The sequence below is a fragment of the Rattus rattus genome, chromosome X (genome assembly GCF_011064425.1).
Source record: "Rattus rattus isolate New Zealand chromosome X, Rrattus_CSIRO_v1, whole genome shotgun sequence".
In the NCBI taxonomy this organism is placed as follows: Eukaryota; Metazoa; Chordata; class Mammalia; order Rodentia; family Muridae; genus Rattus; species Rattus rattus.
Window position 1 is genome coordinate 87,277,303 of NC_046172.1, and position 26,583 is coordinate 87,303,885.

The 26,583-nt window shown below is 41.5% G+C and overlaps 2 protein-coding genes across 2 annotated transcripts; both read right to left on the bottom strand.

Moving 5' to 3' along the window:
• Positions 1-1,616: 1,616 nt before the first annotated feature.
• On the bottom strand, positions 1,617-11,742 carry LOC116888050 (centromere protein I-like). The gene is made up of 6 exons (XM_032889444.1): positions 11,064-11,742; positions 9,522-9,753; positions 7,933-8,070; positions 2,569-2,687; positions 2,188-2,295; positions 1,617-1,622 (listed from the first exon to the last, which is right to left on the bottom strand). The coding sequence occupies exons 2-6, from the start codon at positions 9,736-9,738 to the stop codon at positions 1,617-1,619; spliced, it is 588 nt and encodes a 195-aa protein (XP_032745335.1). The 5' UTR covers positions 9,739-9,753; positions 11,064-11,742.
• A 1,791-nt stretch (positions 11,743-13,533) lies between these two features.
• Positions 13,534-24,301, bottom strand: Tmem35a (transmembrane protein 35A). Its single transcript, XM_032890104.1, has 2 exons — positions 23,903-24,301; positions 13,534-15,072 (listed from the first exon to the last, which is right to left on the bottom strand). Exons 1-2 carry the CDS (start codon positions 24,020-24,022, stop codon positions 14,689-14,691), a joined length of 504 nt encoding a protein of 167 aa, XP_032745995.1. The 5' UTR covers positions 24,023-24,301; the 3' UTR covers positions 13,534-14,688.
• Positions 24,302-26,583: the final 2,282 nt, after the last annotated feature.

A 26,583-nucleotide genomic window follows, 5' to 3' on the forward strand; every position in this document is an offset into this window, starting at 1 on the left:
CTGCCAAGCTGTCCTCTGACCTCCGCACGTGTGCCTGGGCATATGTATGTGTGCACACACTAAACAAACATGTATTCTTTAAAGTAGTAAGAAAAGGCGCTTCACTTAACAAGAAGGCTGCCGAAAGGGCTCTGTGGTCAAATGCACTCCCTGCTCTTCCGGAGGGAGCTCTAGTCTCAGCACCCACATCAGGCACTCATACTCCTACAATTCCAGCTCCAGGATATCAGCATCCATCCTGTCCTGGCCTTTGAGGGCTCCCACGTACATATGGAATTCATTGATACATACACTTAAGTAAAAATTATAATATAAATCTTAACAAAATTAACAAAAAAAGTCAGGTATAAAAGACCACATTGTATATGGTTCTTTAATTTTTATAGAAAATTAAGTAATGATCATGTTCTAAAATTGGCTATGCTGATTAATACACTTATCTATGACTACACAAAAATCTAAGTTATATACATTATCTTGTAAGTTTTGAGTATGTTTGAAACATTGTTTTGCTGTCCATCTTAGTTATATTCTGTATGCAGTGAGGCCCTGTCTCAAAATAAAACAAAGTTCAACTTCTAATAAAAAAAAAACCCTCCACAGTTTATTCCCAACCCATGTTTCTCAGTCTTACCAACCACTACCACCCAATACCAACTTCAGCTAAGTCAGGCTGGTCTATTTGTATTCTCCTAAATACAACCTCTACATCTCACAGCTTTGCCTGAAATCTTGCCCTCAGAACTAACACTATTTACTTCTGTCAAAGCCCTAAATCACAGAACATGGTGGCACTCCAGTACTCAGTAGACAGAAGCAGGCAAATCTCTAAACTCAAGGGCAGCCTGATCTACATAGAAGCTCCAAACTAGCCAGAGTTTCATAGTAAAACTATCTTTTAAAAATCCCAGATTCGATTCATCCTCCCAAGGCCTAGCACAATGCTTATCTTTTATGCCTTTACTAATCACTGATTTGTATGGTTTCATTTTCCTATAGCATGTTTACTATTACTATTTACAATTACTATCTTCATGTTTTTATTTTGCCATCTGTTATAATTCAACTTTTAAAAAAATGTGTAGGGTGCTTTGTTTGCATTGTGTATCTATGTGCTACATGTATGCAGTGCCTGCAGAGGCCAGAAGAGGGCACCTGATCCCCTGAAACTGAATTTACAGAAGATAAAACTAAAGATAGTTTTGATCCACCCTGTAAGTGCTAGGAATTGAAACCCAGGCCCTCTGAAAGAGCAGCAACTGCTCTTAGTCACTGAGCCACCTGTCTAAATTCATAATTCAACTCTTGAGTTGTTTCCTTCATGTAATTTAATTCCTTTGCTACATTTTTATACTACTGAACTACCAAAGCTAAATCTTTTTAATCTAGGGACCAGAAAGATGGCTCAGTGGTTAAGAGCACTTACTGCTCTTGCAGAGGACATGGGATCAATTTCCAGCACACATATGTCAACTTACAACTGTTTATCATTCTAGTTCTAGGGAATCCACACATTTTTCTGAACCCCCATGGGCACTAAGCCCGCAGGCAGTACACAAGCATATATGTAAGCAAAACACTCATGCATATAAGTAAATCTTTAATAAAAAATAAATTTATGCCTATCAATACAAGGAAAGAAATAGGATGGCAACATGAATTTTCATAAATAAAATAAAGGCATGAATTCCATTCCCAAAGCCAAGAGGAATTTGGCTATGTATGTGCCTCACATGGTCTGTAAACTAGTGACTGTGCTTGAAAATCTTCTAGGTGGCTAGTCGGTTCATTTCTTAGCATTGTTAATACATTAATAGGGATAACTATGCTATATAATAAAAATTGGTCCATTTGCAACTTGTGAAATATATTATTTTCCTTCTTATTGGTTGTGATGTAGTTTTTGCTGTGTTGAGAAAATTCAAACCAAGTCACCCAAAGGCTTCTCGTGTGGTTTAAAAGGGAAAATTACAATCACTGGGCTACATCTACAAAACTCTAACATTATTTTGTTAAAAGATATATAGCAAATACCACAGATTCATTAATCTGTGAGACAGTGCAGCAATGAGGTCTGCTATGTAATATCTTCTGTATTCTTAAAATATCTTTAAGTATAGAACACACATTAGGTGGCCTGTCAACAGGTATTTGACTGAAGCTCAATGCTGGTCGATATTTACTTACCAGAGTATCATCTTGCAATGAAACAAAAAAGAAGCCATACAGCGAATTAATTTGCTTCTTATGATCAATAAAATCAAACATCGCAACCAACCAACGATAAAAAAGTACCTGTTTGATAGAGAAAAAACACTGTCCTTAGAGAAATGTTAACTAAGTGTCACAGAATGTTAATCCCCCCTTCACTGTTATTTTGAAAGCACTAAGTAGGATAAAAGATTTTTATATTTGTTGTAAAAATTGTTGAAGAGGGTCATTTTATCAATTCCTGAAACCACAGGTTCTATACAAAAGGCCACTGCCATTACTGTGTAAGTGGCTCTTCTCTGCTAGCCCTTAAGTGGGTTCTGAAGGACTTATCATCAAAGTATTCAAAAAGATTACCTTGGTATTACCAGAACACTTCCCAACACAGAGCCAGGATACTGCCTTAACCACAGAATCTTCTGATACGTGAGTTTCTGGAATCATGCACTTTAAAATCCGTGTGCTTAGAGCATTCCCTGGAAGACAGACCAACTCTAAATTAAATTGGATTTCAGGGTCTCAATTGTTCCTTTGCTAGTATCCACTATAGGTCATAACTCTCTAAAACTTCTAAAACAAACTAAAAAGCAAATTATTTTGGGCGTGTACATGTCCCTGTGTGGGCAGATGTGTGTGCATGCAACTGTGGAGGACAAAGCTCAGTGTTAGGTAGCTTCCTTAATTCTCCATCTTGCTTCTCAAAAATCTTTTGATTTTTATACGTATGGGTATTTTGCCTGCATGTATGTTTGTGTACCATGTGCATGCAGGACCCACTGAGGTCAGAAGAGGGGACTGGATCCCCTAGAACTGGAGTTAGAGGCAGCTGTAAGCTTTCACTGGGTGCTGGGAATCAAAGCTGGGTCCTCTGGAAGAGCAGCAAGTAGTCTTAACCACTGAGCCATCTTTCTAGCCCCATCCACCTTCCTTTTTGAGACATGGTTTGTCAGTCGAGCTGGAGCTCAGAGACTCAGCTCGATCGGCTGCTTTGCAGGCCACATGGATCCTCTGGTCTCCATCTCCACAGCACTGGGATTACAGGTACATGCTTACATGCTTCTGCCCAGTTTTCTTTTTTTCACTTTACATTTATATGAGTTCTTGTTTGCATACATGTACATGCGTCACACATGCATTTAAGGGAGTGTGTTGGATCCCTGGGACTACAGTTACAGAAAAGTGTGAGGCACCATATAAGTGCTAGGCAATAAACCCATGTCATTTAGAAATGCAGCTAGTGCTCTTAACCACTGAGCCATCTATCTAGCCCCTTGCCCTTGACTTTTAGGTGAGCGCTGGGAATCTAAACATGGGTTCTCATTCTTATATGGCAAGCACTTTGCCAACTGAGATATCTCCTAGCTCTTAAATAAATTATGTGACCCAAATACATCTATTATTTTTTTTAAAAAGTAGGTTTAGGGACCAGACCTGGTGGCTCATGCCTTTAATCCCAGTACTTGGGAGGCAAAGGTAGGTGGATTTCTGAATTCAAGGTCAATCTGGCCTACAGAATGAATTCCAGGACAGACAGGGCTCTTACACAAGGAAATCCTGTATGGAAAAGGTGGGGAGATGTTAAGAGCTGACTATGGAGGTACAGGCCTGTAATCCTAGTACTCAAGAGGCTGAAGCAAGAGGATCTTAAGTTTGAGGTCAGCCTGAGCTACATAGCATTACCGTGTCACAAAAAGGGGAAATGAGAAAAGTGTTTCCTTTATTAAAATATTTAGCAATTCAATCATTTTGATGATTGCAGGACTCAGTAAATTTGCAAAAGATACAATGTGTATGTTTTTCAGCCCTAAGGCTTAAATTTAGGTTCAAGCATGTTAGGAAAGTACTCTTATCACTATGCCATATTCTCATCCCAATACATTCGATTCTTAAAGCACCATACATTTTAGTATTATATTAATTAATCGCAATACTAAAAAGCCTTTTAATCACAAGAAAATTTCAAAGTGTTTTTAACTTTAATTTTGTAACGGCACAATAGACTATTATTAATGGGCTAAATCTACTAACAGGTATCTTCCTGAGTTGTTGCATTAAAGAATTATTTTAAAGGGCTGGGTACAGTAACTCATACCACTATTCCTGGAACTTGAAAAGCAGAGGCAGCTGGATCTTTTAAGTTTCGGACCAACTTGGTCTATAGAGTTAGTTCCAGGACAGTCAGGGCTACAGACAAACCTTTCTCTGTGAGGGTATCAGGTGTGGGAATTACAGATAGTTGTGAGCTGCCATGTGGGTGCTAAGATTTGAATCTTAACTGCCGAGCCATCTCTCCAGGCCCTGAGAAACCGTGTCTTGAATTTTAAAAAAGGCAGGGGGAGGGCTGGAGAGATGGCTCAGCAGTTATGAGTGTATACTATTGTTGTGAAGGATCAGAGTTCAGTGCCCAGGGCCCATATGAGTAGTTCAGAATCACCTTCAACTGTAGGTTTAATGGATACCATGCCTCTTAGCTCTCCGGGTACCAGCATCCATATGCTTGTACCCCTTCACAGACACAAACACAATTAAAATTAAATCTTTTAGAAGAAAAATGAAAAAAATATGTTGGCAAGCCCAACTTTCCCTAAAAGCTGGGAAAGTTGCAGAATGAAAACACATTCCCTCGGGATTAGCTGAGGTGTAGCATTCCGTACTAGTCTAATCACTCCATCTTGTTCTCTATCCTGCACAGTGCTTCCTTTCTGTGTGGTTTTTAATCAAGCTCTAATCATTATGGTTCCAAGTATTTACCAACAATGTCCACACCGTCATTCTGTAGAGAAGCAATGCATTGATAGCAGTGTTAGAAAAAAAGCAAAACAAACAACGACAAAACTAAGAATACAAAATCTTAATAAAAATGATTTTCTTGACAATTCTAGGCTCTATTATCTCCCATTGCTATCCACGAACCATGGTAAACTTTCAAACAGCTTCCCCACTATACCCTTGCCAGGTAACAAGCACAAAGTGGAGACCCTACACTTACTCTGTTTTCCTCAGTAACTTCTAAAATTAGTTAACCACTAAAGCAGTGGGTCTCAAACTGCCGGCTGCAAAGCCTTTGGGGATTACATAGCAGATATTTACATTACGATTCACACCAGTGCCACAATTATAGTTATGAGGTAGCAATGAAAATAATTTTAGGGTTGGGGGAACACCACAACATGAATACAAATAATAAAGACTCACAGTATTAGGAAGACTGAGAACCGTAGATCTAAAGTCTCTATGCATGCCTGATGCCATTTCTAGCATACCTAGTCCTAAAATACTCATTTCAATGTTCCAGAGATAAATGTGATGATCTAATATGGAGAACAATACAGAAATACCTAATAGAGAAAAGAGGAATTCTCATGGTAATGGTTGACCTCAGCAAATTTCAAATTAACATAAAAATAAAAAAGTAACAGGCAGGTATGGTGGTGTACACCTTTTTCTTAGCACTCAGGAGGCAGACCCAAGCAGATGTCTCGGAGTTCAAGGGCAGTCCTGTCTACAGAGCAAGTTTTAGGTCAGAAAAATAAAAATAAATAAATGTAACAAAAGCAAGAGATTATTCTCTTTCCTTTACAGTTTTTTAAAGATAGTCCCATTATATGGCCCAGCAAATAAAGACAAAGCAATCCTCGGCCTCAGTTTCTCTAGTATTACAATTTACCTATGTGCACCACCACAATGACTTAGCTCAGAGATTACCCTTTCAAATATTATAAACAAATTTCCAGAGCCTGAAACATTTTACAACACTCCCTATCTGGCATACATCAGGAAAAGCTTCCTACCATCAATTTAGGTTGAATATCAGATATTTATGTATCAAAAAGGAAAAATTTAAAAAAGCTGTCCAGTCTACATATTTTAAAGGGAGACATAAATGTAAAATTGATATCAATGGAAACTAATGAGACACAAATTCCTGAAAACGTATGAGAACCAAATATCTGAAACCACCACCTTCAAGAACAGAAATCCATTACTAAGTCTAGCTTAACTAGGAACACATAGATCTAATCAGGTAAAGGACAGAAGTAAGATACTTGAAATCAGCCAGTATGTTACCTTTAAAGTGAAAGCACATACAACCACACTCACATCCACTTCTATAAACAGGATGGAAGGTTATACATCAATATGCAAAACAAGAAAACAGTTTGTGTTAAATCATAGGTTAGTAAAAAAAATGGTGACAATGTAAACATAGACACTAGAATGATAGGAGGTGCGGATTTTCCTGATTCTAGCTTTGACATTAAGTCTCTTTAACCAGTCTGGACCTGTCTTCACATCTTTGTTTTACCTTCTACATTTATCTCTGTGTGTGTGTGTGTGTGTGTGTGTGTGTGTGTGTGTGTGTGTGTTTTGTGTATTTACGTTTGTGTCCCTTTACTATATCATACATGTGAAGGTCAGAGGACTACTAGTGGGAATGGGAATTGGTCCTCTTGGTCCACTATGTGGGTCCCGGGACTGAGCTCAAGTCCTTAGGCTTGCATGGAGGCCTGGTGAGCCACGTGTTGGCCCATGCACAGTAAAATGAAGAGCTATGCGGAATGCGTGAATTCAGGTGAGAGAAAGCTACAAGTAAAAAGACACTGATCAGGTGGGATTTCTTAGCCTCTCTCCTACCTCTCACCCTAACCAGTGAACTTAAGACAAGAAACAGGAGAGAAAAGCATTTTGACTGCCAGGGTCAGAGACACTGAACTGAAGACAGTATAAACAGAAAATTGTCAGAGAAATAAACCCAAAGCAATGAAATAGACTAAGTGATCTTTTAAAGACCATCTTTGGGAACAGTATTCAATCTATGGGTCTGAAAAATGCTGAAAATGGTTCCCTGCATCTGGTGACAGAGTCCCACGTGCATTTTCTTTATAAAGATGTGGTAACTGGTCACTTCCAGCAATATGCACACAGATACTCTTGGCTCAGGAAGCTACATATAGAAAAGCCCACCTTGTCATCTTACTAGATTGATCTTATGGAGAGACTAGGGCAACTGACTTCAACACAACTTAATTCAAAAAATCTTAATGGCTTCGGAGCTTAGAAGTTAGGAAAACTTGATGCTCTAGCAGAGAACTGGATTTGGTTCCTAAGACCCACATGGTGGCTCACTATCGCCAGCACCAGAGGACTCCACAACATTCTTCTGACCTCCGAAGACACCAGACACACACACAAGGCTTACATACAGACATACAAGCAAAACCTCCCATATACATAAAACAGAATAAACAAATCTTTAAAAAAAAGCCTAGCTGTGGTGGTTCACATCTGTATTCCCAGTACTTGGCAGGCAGAGGCAGAAGGGTCAATGCCAATCCAAGACCAGCCTAGTCTACGTAGCAAACTCTAAGACTACTTCAGTTATCTCACTGTGTCTCTTCGTGTGTACACGCTTCTCGTGAGTTTTGTTGGCCTGTTGGGTTTCTTCTATTCTCCTTTGTTTGTTTGCCTGTTTTATTTTTCTAAAGAGAGAGAAAGCAAACATGGAGTGGGATGGGTCAGGAGGTGGAGCTGATCTGGGAGGATATGATAAAGGAGAAGCCATGATCAGAATATATTCTAGAAAAAAAAACCCTAGCTTCAACAAAACCCAAGAGACTCAGTACATTTCCTTTTGAAAGGAAAAAACAAACAAACAACAAAAGCCCACAAACCATGAGGAAAGGTGAAACTAACAGGAAACTGAGGACAAATGGAACATACCGAACTTGCCACTGAGTGCCACATTCAATAAAATATCAATTGCTTCTGGGGCTAAGCCATTGTTCCAAGCCACATTTTCCACAGTTTTCAAGTGTTTTTCCAAGACCGAATCTTTACTCAGTGAAACTTTCTTAGGGCCTAGAAAAAGAAAAAAATATTAAACAATGAGACCTTGAAAATTCTTTCGGTGCTCCATCCTCAACAAGTACAACCTTGTTAAAGGAACAGATTTATGCTATGAATGTCTTTCTTAAACACAAAAAAAAACCCTTGAGAGCCTTTATTACTCAATACTTTCATCATGCATTGACATCTCATATACATATCTTTATTACATTGTTATATTTATTATTTAATAATAAATATTATATATAATTCAACTTAAATTAAAACTATTTTCAAATTAGAAATTAGGACAATTCCCAAATTCTGCAATGCAATGAATTACCTAGAAATAATCTTTATTTGTGTATATAGGTGTGCATGTGCCCATTCCTGTGCATGTGTAGCCTTGTGTGTGTGTGTGTGTGTGTGTGTGTGTGTGTGTCTGTGTGTGTGTGTGTGTGTGTATAAGAGAGAGAGAGAGAGAGAGAGAGAGAGAGAGAGAGAGAGAGAATGGTGATGCTGCTAACTTTCCATCTTTTTTTGAGATAAGGCTTCTCACTGAGCTGGGAGCTCCCCAATTCAGCTAGACTTCTGGCCAGTAAGCTTCTCTGCTGCCCTAGTACATACACCATGCCAAGAGTTTTACATGCACACTCATCAACTGGGCCATCTCCCCAGCCTACTGAAAACCTTTTAAAATTCACAGTGCCAGGTTACATCCCATACTAAAAGAGTCAGATGGCTAAGAGTAGATACCAAACATTCGTATGTTTTGAAGGTTCTCAGGCGATCGCAGTGTCTGCAAACTCTGATGGGAGGATGTCTTGCTTTCTCTATATTATATAATATACTATTATATAGTAAATTTTCTATAAATGACTATTAGATAAAAATTTGAATAAATGAAAGCATGTTTCCTTTAAAAGCATCTTAAGGGTAGACTTGATGGTGCCTTGAATCATAGCATTTAGGAGAAAGAGGCAAGTGGATCTGTGTGATCCGAGGCCAACTAGCTTCCAGCCCAGCGAGGGCTATACAGTGAGACACTGTCTCCAAAAAAAAAATCTTAATGAAAAAGGCAATTATTTTTAGACAGGTTCCCACTATATAGCCTCATGTAGCCTTGAACTTATGTTCCTCTTATGTAATCCTTACCTCCAGTGCTTGGGTCTGAGTGTGCCCGCCACTACATCCAGCAGTTACAACTGCAATATTCTTAGAGAGAAATAGGACTGGGGGCTGGGACTGGGGCTCAGCTGCTAGAGCTCTGGGCTCTATCCACAGCTCCACATAAACCAGACACGGTAATGCACACTTGGAACCTTAGAAGCAGGCAGAATGGGAGCTGCAGGCAACCCTCGGCTACAAAGGGAATTCAAAGCCAGCCTGGGGTACAAAGACTCAGTCTCAATAAAAAACAAGTAAATAAAAACAATACAAAACAAAACCCCTGCACACTCACAAGGCAAACAGCTTGCCTTTACCTTTCTGGAAGTATTCTACTGCTGTCTGCAGAGCGTCTTCAGTTTGATTGTCAGCGTGGTTAGAATCTTCCAGGGAACTACTTTCTTCCAAGACACTCTTGGAGTTGCCTGCTTTGGCTTTCACCTTCCAGTCTAAGAGAGTGGTCTGACGACTATTACTGCCTTGAGAAATTCTGTTTTGTTGTTGGGAGTTTCTAGTAAGCCTTGGAGTTGCCATCCCTGTATTAATGTTCTAGACAGAAACAAGTACCATGTTAGTATTAATCAGCTAGAGATATGACCATATTTGCTGGAATTCCCATATGCAACAGGTATTCAATGACAAAGAACTCAGGAGACATAACCTGCAGGCTAGTTTTTTTTAAAGCCCTTGACCCAAACAGAAACAGATTAATAAGTTGCCAATGTAAATAATATCAGCTAAACTCTGACAACATATGTTCCCTTTTAAAATGGCTACATCCTATAAGTATAAAACCATTCCATTTCATAATTCCAATCTTCTTCCACACCTACTCCTCCCTTTTTTCTCTATCCCTCCTTGATTTTACCTTTATTCTTTATATTCCTTTTGTGTCAGTACTATGTTAAAACCACCCCACAGTATAGAAAGCTAACTAGCACCCAGGGTAGTGATGTTATCCATTTATTAATGGGTTAATGTATGAATTAACTATTCATACATCTAATAAATAATTACTGTGTGTCATCATTATGCCAAACACAAGTCTATTTGCTAGGGATGCAAAAATAAAATAAAACATCACGGTACCTGAATTCATGAACCCTATACTGGGGCACAAGGGTTATAAGCCAATGAATCAACATGGGACTAGTGCAGTGAAATGACAGAAACAGGGTAGAATAGGAATCTAATTTGAAGTAGGCATTCAGTGATAGCCTCTTGTGGTGTTTGAATGAGAAAGCCCCCCATAGGCCCATATATTTGAATACTTAGTCCACAGATAGTGGAACTGTTTGGGAAGAATTAAGAGGTGTGGCCTTATTGGACTCATTCAGCTCTCTGCCTTGTGCATGTGAATCACAGATAAGCTCTCAGTTACTGTGCCAGTGCCATGCCTGTCTGCCTGCCTTCATGATAGCCACGGACTCCACTACTCTCTGGAATAGTAAACCTCCTCAAGCTAAATGCTTTCTTTTATAAGTTGCCAATAGGAAAGTAATTAAGACACCTCTCTCAAGTGACCTTTAAGGTGAAATCTGAGTGCCACTGGAGGAGGGTGAAAGATGGGGTGGAAGAGTATTTTATGACAAGGAAAAGGAAAACGTAAGATCTTTCAAGCAAGAAAACACTTTGTGTGTTAAACAAAACATGTCAACACCAGTGTGAATAGAGTGGAGTGACAGAAGGGGAAAGCTAGAAATGAAGTCAGAGAGGTAAACAGGGGGATCATATTGGGTCTTATAAGCAAACAGTAGGGACTCTAACCTTTCAGTGTTATAGGAAACCGCAGGAGATAGAAGACTTAAGACCATATTTTTCTGTTGAGGCTAGTGTCCAGAAGTGTCAAGAAAACTTACCAGGTGTTGGCAAAGAAAACAGATAACTGGCCTACAGTAGGCCTACGCTGTGTAAAAGTGTAAAAAAAGATACTCATTTAGAGGCAGGCTGGAAGCGCCATTCAGCAGCATATGTACTTGGGCAGACTGTTAGATAGGGGAAACAAAACAACAACAAAAAACAATTAGACATATGAATGATGGAAGCCAAGAATGACCAATCAGCAACCAAAACTGACTTCTCAGGTTTTAGCTTCGAGTGGGAAAAAAATCTACGGGGCAGATGGAATGACGTTAATCTCTTCACCCTAGAACAGATGAGACCAGAGCAAGAGAGCAAGTAAATTCAAATCTGAGGGAGAAGGGGTCCCATCACATCCTATAGAAGAGGGGCCAGGAACGGTTTATGACCCCACTGGACGAACTGTTCCAGCACCTCTTGGGGGTCAATTCACAATTCCCCTCCCCTCCCCACCCAACAGGGAAATCGGCAAACCACTCCCGACTAGGCCGATTCCTGGGGCCACAGAAGAAAACCCGATCCCTGACATCCTTTTCAAGATTAGTCTTACCCTTGAGTCACAGGATTCCAGAAGATCTCTGAGTCTCCACCTCAACACCAGCCGCTGGGAAACTTACCTAGAGAACCTCTGATACTACACAGCCTCCGGAGCCCAAAAGCCGCCTCTGAGATTCAAAGACGCGGGACCCGCCCCGCGCATGCGCCTCCTAATAGACCGCGGCTGCGGAGGAGTTAGTTCAGCCAAAAACTAATTGGCTCGAGTACGGCTCTAGGGCGGGAGGTGGCGCGCGAGCGAGCGGAAAGTGACGCGGATCGATGACGCAGTGCGGCTGGCCCCACCCACGTAGGCCTGCGGCGCGCCCCTGCCGGCAGTTGCTCCTGGAGCCCCTTGGTGTGTGGTGTTCTGTGTGTCTTGAAAAGGCTTGCATCAGTCAGTCTGAGTGAAACAGTGCTAAGTGGCTAGACTTTGAGTTTAATGCAGTCAAGTGCATTCATTTTGTCCGCACGGACCCTCAAATGTTGGGGCTTTGAATCTGAGGAAAAAATGCGAAACTAAAAATTCGACGATAAAGGTGGATTTTCCTCTATGCGGTGTTTCTTAACTGTAAAGTTGGGACAGTGGAGCAGAGGAAACCACAAGATCTGCCTGATTTTGACAAACAATGGGGTACAAGTAACTTAAACTTACTAAAAAACTTATTCTAGGTCAGAGGTTAATATACTTGGAAGGCTATCAACATGTAAAAAAAATATTCCTAACTTCGAAGAACTAACTGGCCTTAAACTAGCTAAACCAGAAACAAGAACTTAGGCCAGGGTCTAACTTTAGCTCCTAATTTAATATTTAAACTAGAAGTAAAGCCCAGAGTGGGAGCCTGTAATTCTAGGACAGGAGAGATGGAGAGGGATCACCAAGGTTCAAGGACTCCCCGGGCTACAGTGTGACTCTTGTCTTTAAAAGAAGAAAAAGCCTAGGAATAAGAGATGAATTTAATGCTTCCCAGCGACTTGAGGGCATAATATTATTATGAATGTTATGCAAAATTGTAAAGAAAAAATTGTCATGTCAGATAAGCATAATCGAGGATTAAGTTTGAAGTATCTGAGATAGACTACAGCAGAAATGACTACCACATCTAACATGGCTTTCAGAGTAGTTTGACAAACTCATTTACTCATGCATGAAAATTGAGACTGTCCATTTTTTTCCTGATAGCTGCTCTTTAGTAAAATTGAAATTTTTATTGAGCCATTTTTCATGCTTTTAATGATTTAATAGACTCAAAGAAGTGTAAACTGAACAGGATTGAAAGCTTCACCCTCCTTCTCACAGATCAAATGGTACCCTAAGTGACGAAATAGCTTACTTAACATGACAAATTTGTGCCAGTACAACTTATCACTTTGTGGACACACTGTGGTGAGAAACACTGTTTCATATTTATTTAATGAACCCTTGGGGTTTTTTTCCTGAAATAATTTTTCATCTTTTCCTTTGACTCACTCAATAAAGACCTTCCTAAACCTGGAGATGATATTAGGTTCCTGACTCTAAGGCTTTCCCTCTTTCATGGTAATATCAAAAAGAAAAAGCATAAAGAATCTTATAAGGAAGAGCAAGTTAGCAACCTCATTTGTATATTGAGACTAATATACCCTTCTCTTCTTCTTCATCTAGACGTTTGTTTGTAAGCCAGTAGTGAGATGTGGTGGCACATACCTTAACCCAGCACTCAGAAGGCAGAGGCAGGTGAATTGTTCTGTGTTGCAGGCCAGCCAGGGCTACATAGTGAGAGAGAAGGGGCAAGAAAATCTCTACGTTGAGGCTGGTTTAGGCTACAGAATGAGATCCTGTCTTAAATAACAACAGCACAAAATCCTCCAGAAATTCACACAGACAGAAGAATCTGAGTCCCTTAATTTTGGGAATTTTCTTTCCATATTTGTAGTCCATATCCACAACATGTCCTCCAAATTTCAAAAATCTTTATTTGGAAAGAATGAGCGAAAGAAGACAAGTATCAATTACCAAGAACAATGGCACTGAAGAAAATACAGGAAGTACTCTCCCCACACACAACCCCACCCCGTTTCCCATCCCTGGCACAACAATATTAAAACCATCAAAGCACATTTAACAAAGAGAAACAGCAGTGTGTAACTACAAAAGCAAATTTCCATACTGGTCAATCTGACTAACCCATGTCAAATGTCCTCCCCCAGCTAAACTCCACCCTCTGGAATGCTGAAGAGGTGTAAAATAGACATTTCTGGGGGGGGGTTGATCTTTGTTAACTTTAGCAAAGTTCAGTGGGGAATCAATAGCAGTAGAGAACTCTTCCTACAGATAAACAGTGGCTATAGCTTCCATCCAATTACAGCTAGAAAACCACTAGGGGCTGAGATTGAAACCTGTACCAGGACCAATCTCTGGTCCTCATAGTGAAATGATGGGGAAGCTTCAGATCCTGGTTGGCTGCTGATAATGGTAAAGTGGGGCAGCTTTGTGCTTACAAAAAAGTTGAAGGTGTCTAGTAAAAGGTCACGAAACGAATGTGAAACCACTAAAGAGCTCAGTTGCTTGGGCTCGGACAAAGGCAAGGAGACTCCTCCTACTGCATTGCTTGAAGAATCAAACTAGGATATTTGTTTTCCGCCAGAAACAACTCTCTTTACGGGATGGTTCTTTTATTCTATCTTTGCTGGAATTAATTTATAAAGGGAAGGATACTTGTGCAGGATTAGTTCAAGATCTGAACCTCCTCTATATGTATGTGTATACCCACACACATGGCAGTTATATACATTCCCCCACACATAATCTCAGTCACATGCTTGCTGGAGTCCATCTCACAAATACACCTCAATTATATTCATACACATGTACATGCAGCAAGATGAATGTTGCTCCAGAGTGATTAAAGGTGGCACACGGATGTCAATGTGGGGAGGTCATTTTAGGGTATAGATGTACACAAGCCAAGTAACTTACAGAGTGTATTTTTCTCTTTACTCCCAAGATAAACAAATCAAAGGAAAACACACACACACATACACACTAATGTCATCTTGGGTGTCAAAGAAGCAACTGCCTAGAAGGTCCATTCTTTGCTCTTCCAATTTTTATGACACCTTCACTTTGCCCTGCGGGGCCTTCTCATATAAGGATGGCTGCTCTTCTGCACTCTCAGGCAAAGCCTTCTTCTCAGAAGACCGCTCTTCAGGCTTGCGGGCAATCAGCAGGCGGCAGGTGAGCAGGATTCCAAACACCAGAGCATGGGCATAACGCTTGAGAGGATCGCCAACCAGCTGGTGGAAGAAAAGCACAGCCAACACCAGCAAGAGCAGGAAGAAGTTGGCCACATCTTTGGGACGGCCAGGTACCAGGGTCATGACAATGCCACAGGCTACTTCAAGCGCACCAATGCTTTTCCGAAGGAGAATGGAATTAATGCCCATTTTCTTCAGCAGAGGAAGGGCTCGAACATAGCTCTTGTAAGCACGTTTCTAGAATGGGGATATCATAAGGATATCAATGCATTAACCACAATTTTAACATTAGAATAAAGAACATACCTGCAAGGGTCTTTTCCTACCTTTAAAAGGAACCACAAACCACAAAGGCCCTCAGCTGACCCAAACCTGCTAGCACCTTGACATTGAATTTAGCCTCCTGAGCTGTGAAAAAGCAAATGTGTGTTGTTCACAAACTGCTAGTCTGTAACATTTTGTTATGGCAAATCTGGTTTCATAGTACCTTTAAAAGTTGCTGCCTGTAAACCACTAAGAAATTAAAAGAACTTCACTGAACCCATGTAATCCATATCCACACGTTCTAGTTGCTGCTTTGTCCAAACCCCGGTATAAGACAAAGAACGGGAAAACCTCATTACTTTGAACATCCTTTATTGGAATGTATGGTAGGTTTTTTAAAGCAGAGTTGGAGTATATATTTGTAGAATCTACCAAACATTCTGATCGTTTTTTTTTTTTTAAATGGGGCTACAGTTGGCAGTACTTGCCTAGCATGCATGGCGCCTTGGGTTCAATCCTCAGGCTGCATAAGTCAGGCATGTGGGCACTTGCCTGTAAGCCCAGCACTCCCATAGTAAAGGCAAGAGAATCAAAAGTTGAAGATCATCCTCAGCTACATAGAGAGTTAGCGGCCAGCCTGCTATACATGAGGCCCAGTCTTGAAGAACAAACCAACCCTAGCTCCATTCACTGATTCAGTATTTATTCTTCCTGTATGATAGACATTGTACTAAGTATTCCAAATGCACATATGAATCTGTCAAAAGGCCTTACCTTCTTGAAACTTGAAGTTTAAAAGAGAAAGGTAGATACTGAAATGTGTGAGTGTGATAAAATGTTGAGTGTTGCATGAAATAATATAGAGGTTATAGCTGGGGCATAGCCTCAGATCTCCTCAGATGCTGACAGTGAGAGTGCAATCTTAAAAGAAATCTGGTGTTTATAAGAACAATAAGGGCTTGGCAGACAGAAGGCACTGGAAGAGAGGAAAGACCCTGAAGCATAAAGCAGAGAAATGTATTGCAAATATTACCTCACGTTAGCATGGGGAGGGAAGAGAAGACATAAAATAGAAGCAAAACATACAAACTGCATCGTGGAAAATTTTATTGTGCTATTGAGCTTGGACTTTGGCCTACATCCAGTGGGAGCAACATAATTTGATTTTAAGGAATGTCTTATTGGAAACCATGGGGATGTATTGAACAGGTATACTTGCTAACAAGGATATCGGGTGAGATGCTTAGACTAGCAATAAAACACACACATACACACACATTCCAAACAAATAAATTAAAAAAAATTCTAGGGCTAGAAGTATAGCTCAGTTGGTAGAGTGCTATCCTAGTATGCAGGAGAATGACTTGGGCATGTTAAGACATACCTGTGATCCTAGGATGGAAGGAGGAGGCAGGGGGACCTGAAGATTGTGGTCATCCTCAACCACAGAGTGAGTTTGAGCCAGACTGGGATTGTGAGACCTTAGGAGGAGGAGGAGGAGGAGGAGGAGGAGGAGGAGGATTCTAGAACTCCCAAATAAGGGAAAACAGTGAATTTTTTCTTTTTATGTATCTGATTTATTTAACTTAATATGATTCCAGTTGCATCCATTTTCCAGAAAATGACACGCTTATTCTCGCTATGACCTCAAATAAAACTCTGACTGTAAGAAGAAACTAGTAGGGAGCAGAGTGAAGGCTCAGTAGCTAAGAGGACCCCAAGTTCAATTCCCCAGCACCCATGTAGGGTGGCTCACCACTACCCAAAGCCTACAGCTGCAGTGGATCTGATCTCTAGCTTCCCAAGGGCCTCTCTCTCTCTCTCTCTCATCCCCTGTAACCAGCCTGGTCTCAATAAGTAGCTGAGGATGCCTTTGAACTCCTGAGCCATGCACTTGGACCTCGTTAGTACTGGATAACTGGAGTGAGTCACAAAGCCCACCATGTTCACTTTCATTTCTAATTAACAGTACAAAGTTTTCAAAGAAGAAATTCCTAAATCCTAAAGTTGGAGCTTCTGAAGGATGCACAAAGGGAACAAAGTACTTTTCTTAGAGATTCTACAGTCTCTTCAGGTCCCGGGACTTCCAGAATAGCACTGCCTAGCTTCTCCACTCTTCCCAGCATCAATCACTTAATATTCAAGAATAGATTGTTAGCTGGGCAGAGGTAGTGCACACCTTTAATCCCAGCATTTGGGAGGCAGAGGCAGGTAGGTCTCTATAAACTCAAGGCCAACCTGGTCTCAATAAGACAAAACAAACCAAAAACAAAAGAATAGATTCTTATCTACGATTTCATGAAATCTGTCAGCAGCCATCCTCCTCTCCCTGTAACCATACCCAGAACGAACTTTTTTTCAGCATTGATAATCCAACCTGGGGCCTGATACATGCAGCTTGGTAAATGCTCCACTAGTGAACCCTGTTGCCTCTTTCTTTCCTGTTTTTTTTTTTTTTCAAGAGAAACTGAGTGTGGCAGGTATTTCACAGAAGCTTTAGTTCTAAGCTGAGCAGACACACATCGGAGCTATTGATTACCCATGACTCCAACTGACGACTTTATGATTTATTAGAGATGGGATAAATATGGGCATTATAGAGAACCTTGCATCCTTTCTTTTGTGGAGAAGAAGACGGATATCAAAAGACTCCTACCACTGCCAGCTCCTTTCTTCGTATGTGGTTCAGGCTACCTCATTTGTAACAAATGAACAGTCACGTGTCTTGATTCTGTAATAACTGATCTCTAAAGGCATTAATGGTTCTGAAGGCACATGTAAAGAGAGCTGACTGACTCACTTTCCTCACATCTGTCACAATTCACTTTTTATGTTTGGTTTTATTTTTCCCTCAAATGAAACAGACTCTGAATCCATAGTTTCCTTGAAGGGGCAAAGAAATGGGAACCAAAAGTGTTCAGCCGAATGCTTCAAATCTCTTCAAATACTATCACGCATCAGTGTCCTTGGGCCTCTATTTGTTTTGTTGCTTGGAGAAATGACAGGTAGGTATTGCCTCAGTTTCCCTTTTATGTTAAAATGAGTATTTTGAAATTTAATAAAAGATTCACAGTACCATAGCTTCAACTGAAAGTAAAACACACACACACACACACACACACACACACACACACACACACACACACACTGAGAAATCATTACTTTCGAAAGTCACCATATCTATTGTAATAATGTGGATGAATCGAATCGAGCAGGTCCATCCTTTTGGTATGAAAATGTATGATTGAGAAAAGAGTTTTTTTAAAGCACATCGTGATTTTCTTTTACTCACCCCCTTTTGCCTTCTGTTCACTTATTCTTCATAAACGCCAGGGCCATGATCTCTGGTATTAGTGACATTAAACTTGAAACAGCTAGCCAAAGAATGTCAAATAACAATCACAATTATAGCCGACCTAAGTCAGCTAATGAGACAGAACAGGAATACAGGGTAAGTAGTTTGATCCTCTTTAGTTCACTTACGCCAACTAGTTGAAAGAAAAAAATAGGCTAATAGAATGTATAATAGACACATTTAAAATCAAGAAAAGATACAACTGTCTTATATTGTTAGAAATCAGGACAATAAAATACCCCTGGGAGGGCAGTAACTGAAAAGCACCAGAGTGCTGATGTATACATACTTACATGGGAATATTCTGAACTTTTCTAGGACTGTATGGTTACACAGTGGGGTGTTTGTGTGTGTGTGTGTGTGTGTGTGTGTGTGTGTGTGTGTGTGTGTGTGTGTGTGTGTTATACTCCAATACAATTTACAGGGAGAATTGTATGAACGTGGAAGAGTACACTGATAAAAATATATTTTGCCTAAAAGTCTCAGCCTAGTTACTATCTTAGACCACATAAAACCTACACAAGCTGCAAAATTTGCTGACTCACGTATGATTTTCATGAATTTTTGTAGGAAAAAAAAGCTACCCGTGAATCATAGAGCATTATCTGAAGGCAACAAAAAACTCATCATGTTTAATTGCTAACTGTTCCCATGAATGATAAGTACCTTTTCAGTGATGCCACTTGCCATTGTCATTAATATCTCTCTAAAGAGGACTCTTCACAAACCTGATCCTATTAAGCAAAGGGGATCCCGTCTACAGTTGCTCCTTAGAACAAATGAGCCTGTCCTCTACTGCTAAGTCAAAACCACACTGAAACAAAGTCAGATGTTGGCCAACTAAGAGTCTACAAGATCCCAGTTGCAGCTTTGATGTGATGTGTATGGTTCAGCTTGCGTGGCTGGGTGAACTAAGCAACTCACATCACATCTCAGGGTCTTTTTTCCCTCTAAGGGAATAGATATACTACACCACCTCCAGGAAGGCTAAGCATCAGTGAATTACTGCCCTATTACCTAGTTGGAAAGCAATTAATGGCACTGATTGGAAGCATAAAAGATCGCCCATGGACATTAAATAAACTGCACAAACATATTGGGAATGTCTCACTAGGGCTGCACAAACAGGGGAGCATTTAACTAACTACAGACAACCAAAATAATAGAATCAACAATTCTTTTTTATGAGGGGATGGAAGGAAACAGAGACTTGTCCCATGGTCCCCAAGGTCCAAATCCTTTGACTTCTTTGTGACTGGATTTTGTTGTTTTCTTACTAACTGTGGTCTTCTGGATAGAACCACCACTACAGAAAGCCGAATACAAATTGCACTCAAGTTATCCATCCATTTACCCCCAGTCACTGCCCAGGAAACTGCTTAGCAGCATCTGTAAATATTGTCTCCCAATTCAAGGGAACTAATGAGGCATTCAGTCGAGGGAGTCTCCAATCACGCAGGAGTCACTTGGGATATAGAAGACTGTATAATAAGACTTCCTTAATCTGGGGGAGGTATGAGACAACACATACCAAATGGATTATTCAGAGATACACATGTTAAATCTGTAGAAGAGTCAGTGTGTATCACACAGCAGCAAGTAGATTCTTCAATATTATCTGATTGCATAAAGGTCTGTTCACAAGGGCACATGAAAGTACATTTCGTTCTTCTGCACACTTGATTCTAGCCCCTTAAGTGACTATTCAAATTAGCTTGAAAACCACTGCATAAAATAGAATCAATTATCACCATCACCTCACCCAACACTTTCCTTAAACACCTACTGTAGCAAACACTGTACCAGACATTACAAAAAGCTGGCTCGGCTAGTGTTTACAGCCCTTTGAGGTAGGAATTCTTATTTCCATGTTACAAATAAGGAAACTGAGATGCCAAGAGTGCCAGAATTCTAACTGTGGCTTGTATGAATCCAAACTCTTCCTACTAATACTTCCTGTATTCTCCAGTGGAGCCAGGAGAAAAATTCATATTATTTTGTTTGGTTTTTAGCACTTTCTCCAGTTATTCTTCATAGAGAAAATTATCTAGGATAACATAATACCTTTATCTATCTATCTATCTATCTATCTATCTATCTATCTACTATCCATCTATCATCTATTTATTTACTTATTTATTTATTGAGATGGGCTAGCCCTAGCTGTCTTGGAACTTACTATTGTAGCCCAGCCTGGCTTCACAGCGATTCAGTTGTTTAAAAGTTGGGATTTAAGGTGTTACAGGCCTAGCAAGTATAATGGCTTTTAAAAATAGAGATTAAAAAAGTAGACAAAAAAAAAAAAATGCAAAAAAATCTAAATTTTAAAATTGGCTTAAAAAATAAAGTCCCAAAATATAGATTGAGGAATTAGCTCAGGCAAAAGAAAAGGGAAGAGGACTGTGTCACATATTTTACAGAGTCAGTCCTATGTTCTACCAACCAAAACAATTCAGTGACGTTTTATGCACATGGTTTCCAATCTCTTGTCTAACAAGAGCTTTTCCTATGATTTTGGATAAATCCTTAAACCTGCTGTGCTCCAATTACCCATTAGTAAAATAGAAAGGTCTAATAAGATGAATCTACCTCACAGATATATTCTAAATAAATAATCTTAGAACTACACCACCCCCACCCCCCACCACCTTGATGTCTTATGAGAAATACCACTGCACCCAATATGTGACTAACTCCACTAATGCAGAGAAATCGCTCCAAAATGGGAAATAGAAAAGTGTAGATAATCATCCCATCTGTCCTAAATTTGTCGTTCTGAATGACTATTGACCCCCTCTCAGAAACAAGAGAGGGCTCATGAACTGCATAATCAAGAATAAACCAGAGAAGACCAAAGGATAGCGATGAGGCAATGCTACAAATGACTCATTTGACTCTTTCATTCACCTATCCATCCCACAAATATATATATATATATATATATATATATATATATATATATATATATATATATATATATATATATATTCTTTTACTATTAGATACTATTTTGGAGACTATATATAGTCTCCAAAAGCATACATTTGTGCCTCAGGCTATGTACCTCAAGCAAACTGAAACTTTAAGACTCCAGCCTTAGCATGCTGAGTGGTGTGCACAATATATATTAAGCACATTTTGTTCACGAACTGAAAATTGCATCCCTTTCATGTGGGCTCCAGATGAAAGCTGGGACAAGCCTGGACACTATGCAGTGGGCCTTATGTCAGAAAGCTGTCACCAGCCACAGCCTGGCACTCAGTGTAGGAGGAGACCCTGGAAAAGAGCAGTCTGGAAATCCTCTATAAGGTTTAAATCACTGTGATATCTACCTTCCAGTTACATAGTATTTCCACCCTTCCAAAACCCCATAGTACAGAAACACAGAAGCCAGCTAAGACACACACACACACACACACACACACACACACACACACACACACACACACACACACACACGCCCCTACTGCCTGTTAGAGCATACCAATTTAAATCTTTTCTGTTTATGCCAGGAGATCTTCAGGCTTGTTTTCTCTTGCTTTCATTCGGCTGCAATAGACAGCTCCACTCCCTAGGAAGAAGCTCACTTTAAACCCATTTGTGCCTAGTACTCCTCATGAGCTCCTGCCAAGCTGGTAGGAAGCTTCCCGGTGGTGACTCCATCTTAGTGGAATTGCCTGCAGAGCGTAATACTGTACTTAGGGTGCAGCTTGGGGGTCCTTTAAAGCAGCTGGGCAAGGTTCAGAGTGCAGGAAGAGAGTGCATAGTGGAGAAAGCTATGTTCCTAAAGAAAGGGAAGGCTTAAAATACCTCTGGTGCACAAGCACAAAAGTATAAATAAACGTACATGTGAAAAGTAAAGCGAGAGCACATTCGTGTATTTAACATGAAACACTTAAACTAGTCCAGGCAAGACAAAAGCATAAAAGCATTTCTTCACCGCCCCTTCGCTGTACTTCAACCTCTTGGAGCCCTTTGGTGGCTTCTGCTCCCTCTCCCTACCCCCTTCCCCAATGCAGGCAGCCTTGGCTACTTATTTTGACCTGCTTTCAATTCCATCTGCTCTAACATACTGGGAGGAGGGGAGATGAGAAGGAGAAGCATGGATTTGCCACTGGGGCTAGACCTAAGCCACCCTCCCCCACCCCAGAGTAATCCCGTGGTAAGGAAGAAACAGAACGCTCAAGCCAGAGCTGTGTGCAAGTATTTTCTGAACATCTACAATTTGCCAGACTTCATCCTTTTGCAGCTCATGTTGAGGGGCCCTGGGAGGCTCTGCAGTGGGCTCTTGGAGCGTGGTGAATTCCTCTCAGTGTCTGAGGCTATTCCTTCCTGCCTCAGCCCTAAAGAACAGAGATTCTCTTGCTTCTTTTCTCTCTTCTGTTCCTCCCCTAAGCTCATTTCCATCTTGACCTTGAGAGCCCAGTTTTATGTGCTTGCTCCCATTACTGGTACCCTGGCAAAGGTTCCCTATAGCCCGCCCGGGCGGGGGAATGGGCAAAGTGACAGGGGCGGAGGTGAGAGACCGAAAGTGCTGGAAACATCTCTAGCTATCTCCTAGTACTCCACTACATAAGTCCTCATCGCACCCAACTGGGTAAGGTAGCCCAGCCCCCAGTTTGCAGAGCTGTTTTGGCCAGTCACCTTCGGGCATTCCAACTCTGCAGAGAGGAAACCTGCAGAGGGCCCGGCTCTGGGAAGCCACCGGAGGGAGGTATGGCAAGGATTCCAGACGGTACGAACAGACTTGATAGATTCTGTAAATTAGCCCACACACAAGATAAAATAAAACATCCAGCTCTCTCTGCTCTCTCCAGGGAATGGGGGGCAGAGGCAGAAGATGCTCAGTGACCTTTATTTGGGGCAAGACTGCTTTGTCTCCAAGCTCCAGATCGTACCCGGTGCCTAAAGGAATATTGTTAGCTCTGCACATGGGATGACGAAGAATACCTAGTCAGCCCCTACAAACTGCTAGCTTTAGGAGCCCGTCTCCCCACCCAACCCCCAGCTCTTCCTCTCTTTCCCCTTTGTTCCTCCCTAAAATAGATAAACTCTGGCTCCCTAAACTCTTAGCTTAGAGGGAAGGACTTGGACTTGCAGGCTGGTTGTGCCTGGGACTTTGGGTGTGTGCTGGGAAGAAGCACAGGCTCGCGGATGACAGGTGCTACGCAGGTCTCAGCCTCCTGTTTGACTTGAAATTGGGGGTCTTCCCTGGGCAGCCCCTCCCCCAGCTGGCATGCAGTGGCACCAAAACAGTTGCTCCCGGCATAACCCACAAAGAAATCGCTCTTGGTCCAGCTGTTCCTTCAGAGCTGCAAAGTTGTTAGGGAGGAGGGTCCGGGGTTGGGGGAGAGGTTAAGGGAAAGGCACCGGAGCGCGGAGAAAGAAAGGAGAGGTTGTTACAATCCCACAGTGGAGCGCTCCTCAGTGCTCCTTTATATCACTCACCATCTCACTGTAGGCATCCTTGCTGAGCCTGGGGGTCAACTTGATAGTCCCCATGAAAACAAAGAAGAGTCCCAGGGCCACAGAGAGGGCCACAATAGTTATGGTTCGTGGGGATGCCATGGGGTCACCAAGGCAGGTCCCAACTAATCCCTCTGCTTTGCGCAGCCCGGCTGTCAAGGCGCAGGCAGTTAGCACAGGGAGAGCTAGAGGCACGCTGCGGAGGCAGCAGAGAGAATGACAAAGGGAGAGGAGGGAGCTGGAGAGAAAAATTGAGAGATCGAGATTCAACCACTCTCACTACAACAATCGCTGGGTCCTAATGCCCTACGCTTGCACCTCCCTGTGTAAAGGATCGTGCAGAAGTTAAAAGAAGCCCTGAACTGAGACGGGAACTCCCAATTCCTAAGTGCAAAGAAGGCAATTTATGTCTCGAGTTCGGCCCCAGGAATGAGGAGTTAAGAAAGATGTCCTTTCTATTATTTCCCCGGGTGCAGTTTTAATCCCCCTCACACCTACCCTTCCGTTATTCACTCCCCCTTTCTACCCTCACCTTTTCCATCAATCAAACAGCCAGTGTTCCCGAAGTCACTGGTGTCAACACGCAAGGAGAAAACTGCAAGTCCTACCTGGTGGTTCAAGCCTGGAATCGAAGTATTCTCATGAGGATGTGAATCCTGGTCCAGCCTGGGCTACATAGTTAATTCAAGGCTATCCTGGACTACTTTCTAAAAGCCCTTCTGAAACACACACACACACACACACACACACACACACACACACACACACACACACACCTAAAAGAGAAAATTGTAAAACCATAAAATTCTCAGGGATTGACAGTAACCGAAGAAGGCTTTATCATCTCCTTATGGTTCCCATTGCTCAGTGTTTAACCCTTAGGTTTTGCATTTAGTATTCAAAAAATTTGCATGGGGCTGGAGACCTAGCTCAGTTTGTAGAGTACCTGCTATCTTAACCTCCCCTTCTCTTTTCATTTTGATCCTGTTTCTCAAAGATTTACCTTTCAGTAGGTCCCACTGCCAGGTGCCTTCCATTACCTACCCACTCACTGCCCCATTCTACCAGAGCCTCCCCACTCCTCATGCTTTCGATCACTCCTTTTCCTTCACCTTACTCATCACTGACATTCAACCTTTGCATCGCCATCATCTCCTCCATAAAGCCGTTTCTGGCAGATGCCCAGCTGGATAAGCCCTTTTTTTTTTTCTTCCTTCAATGTTCTATTACAAAACCCAATGTTTATTGAGTGGTTCATAGGGGCAAGAAACTGCGCTTGTATTAATTCACTTAACATGTACAGCATGTTACTGTGGGCTAGGTATGACTCCCCATTTATGAATGGGAACATTGATGCCAGGATTCAAATGACTAGACAGCTATGTCTCGAGGCCAGGCTCCACTAATTTTGTTAAACACATGAAGCCTTTGTTTATTCTAGGAAGGGGTAAAATGAGCACCAGGGCTTCTAATAAGATTTGCTGCTCTATTGCCCAAAAGTGTGTTCAGAGGTCTCATACAGGTAGTACACAGCCAGTGTAGGACTCACACTGAAAATGAATGGGGAGATGACACACCAGGATCGTGAGAAGCCTTACAGACTGCACGAGAATGATCAGTGGTCAGAGGGTGCTGTATCTCTTTGTTAGAGCAGAGGGACATTGGGTAAGCTGAGTGGTGACCAATCCAGGCTCAGACTGAGCTCACCCCAGAGAGATAAGGCAATACACTGCTCAAACAAGGAGTTGGAAATCTTGAGTCTTGTAGTTTGCTTTCTGTTGCTATGCAAAGCACTGAGCTCAAAAGTGACTTGGGGAGGACAGAATTTATTTCAGCTTGTACTTTACAGGCTGTCATAGAGGGATGCCAGGGCGGGAACTAAGGCAGGAGCCTACTGCTAGGAACTGAAGCAGGGACCGTGGAGAAAAGCTTATTACTAGCTGACTCCCCTGGCTTACTGGACGACCTTCCTTGTACAACCCAGAATCACCTGCTCACGGGTGGCACTGCCTGCAGTGGGCTGGGTCCTCCTCTATCAATGTACAATATAGAAAAGGCTCTACAGGTGTCCCCACAGGACAATCTGCCTGAGACAATACTTAAACCAAGGTTTCTTCTTTCCAGATGTGACAAGTTGACATCCAAGATAAGCCTCCACAAGTCTCGACTCTCACTATGACTTAAAGGTCTCTTTCTATCCTAGTCGCCAAGCCATAATACTCCTCCCACCTAGCCAATCCAAGCTGGGTTTCATGGTTCCTGTCTCTAACCCCAGCAATCACTAGGAAGCTGACTTCAGAGGATTTCTATGTTCAAAGCCATCCTAAGCTACATAGTACATTTCAGACCTGCCTGGGCTATAGTATAAGATTCTGCCTCAAAAAAAGACAAACAAAATGCATTTTAAAGAAGAAGAGGAAGAGGAGGAGGAGAAAGAAGAGAGGAAGGAAAGAAGGAGGGAGAAAGGAAAGAGTAAATACTACAGAATCAGTACAAATTCTCTTCAAAGCATATTCCCTATTCCCTAAATTGTCCCCAGACATTCCTCCTTTCCACCCGCAGGTGTTATGATTCCCTTACTCATTACTGTGATAAAATCCTAGAGAAAAGCAACTTAAGGTCCTGGGCAGGACTATGAAGTCGCATTTTGTTTAAAGTCAGGA

Bases quoted from the DNA above. Each gene is read 5' to 3' on its own strand.
- Tmem35a (XM_032890104.1), bottom strand. From the start codon at position 24,022: ATGGCATCCCCACGAACCATAACTATTGTGGCCCTCTCTGTGGCCCTG. The intron at 15,073-23,902 runs GTGAGTGATATA...TCCCCATTCTAG, and splicing joins AGGATGCCTACAGTGAGATG to AAACGTGCTTACAAGAGCTA.
- LOC116888050 (XM_032889444.1), bottom strand. From the start codon at position 9,738: ATGGCAACTCCAAGGCTTACTAGAAACTCCCAACAACAAAACAGAATT. The intron at 8,071-9,521 runs GTAAAGGCAAGC...TTCTTTTTCTAG, and splicing joins AGTAGAATACTTCCAGAAAG to GCCCTAAGAAAGTTTCACTG. The intron at 2,296-2,568 runs GTAATCTTTTTG...TCTATCAAACAG, and splicing joins AGTGTTCTGGTAATACCAAG to GTACTTTTTTATCGTTGGTT.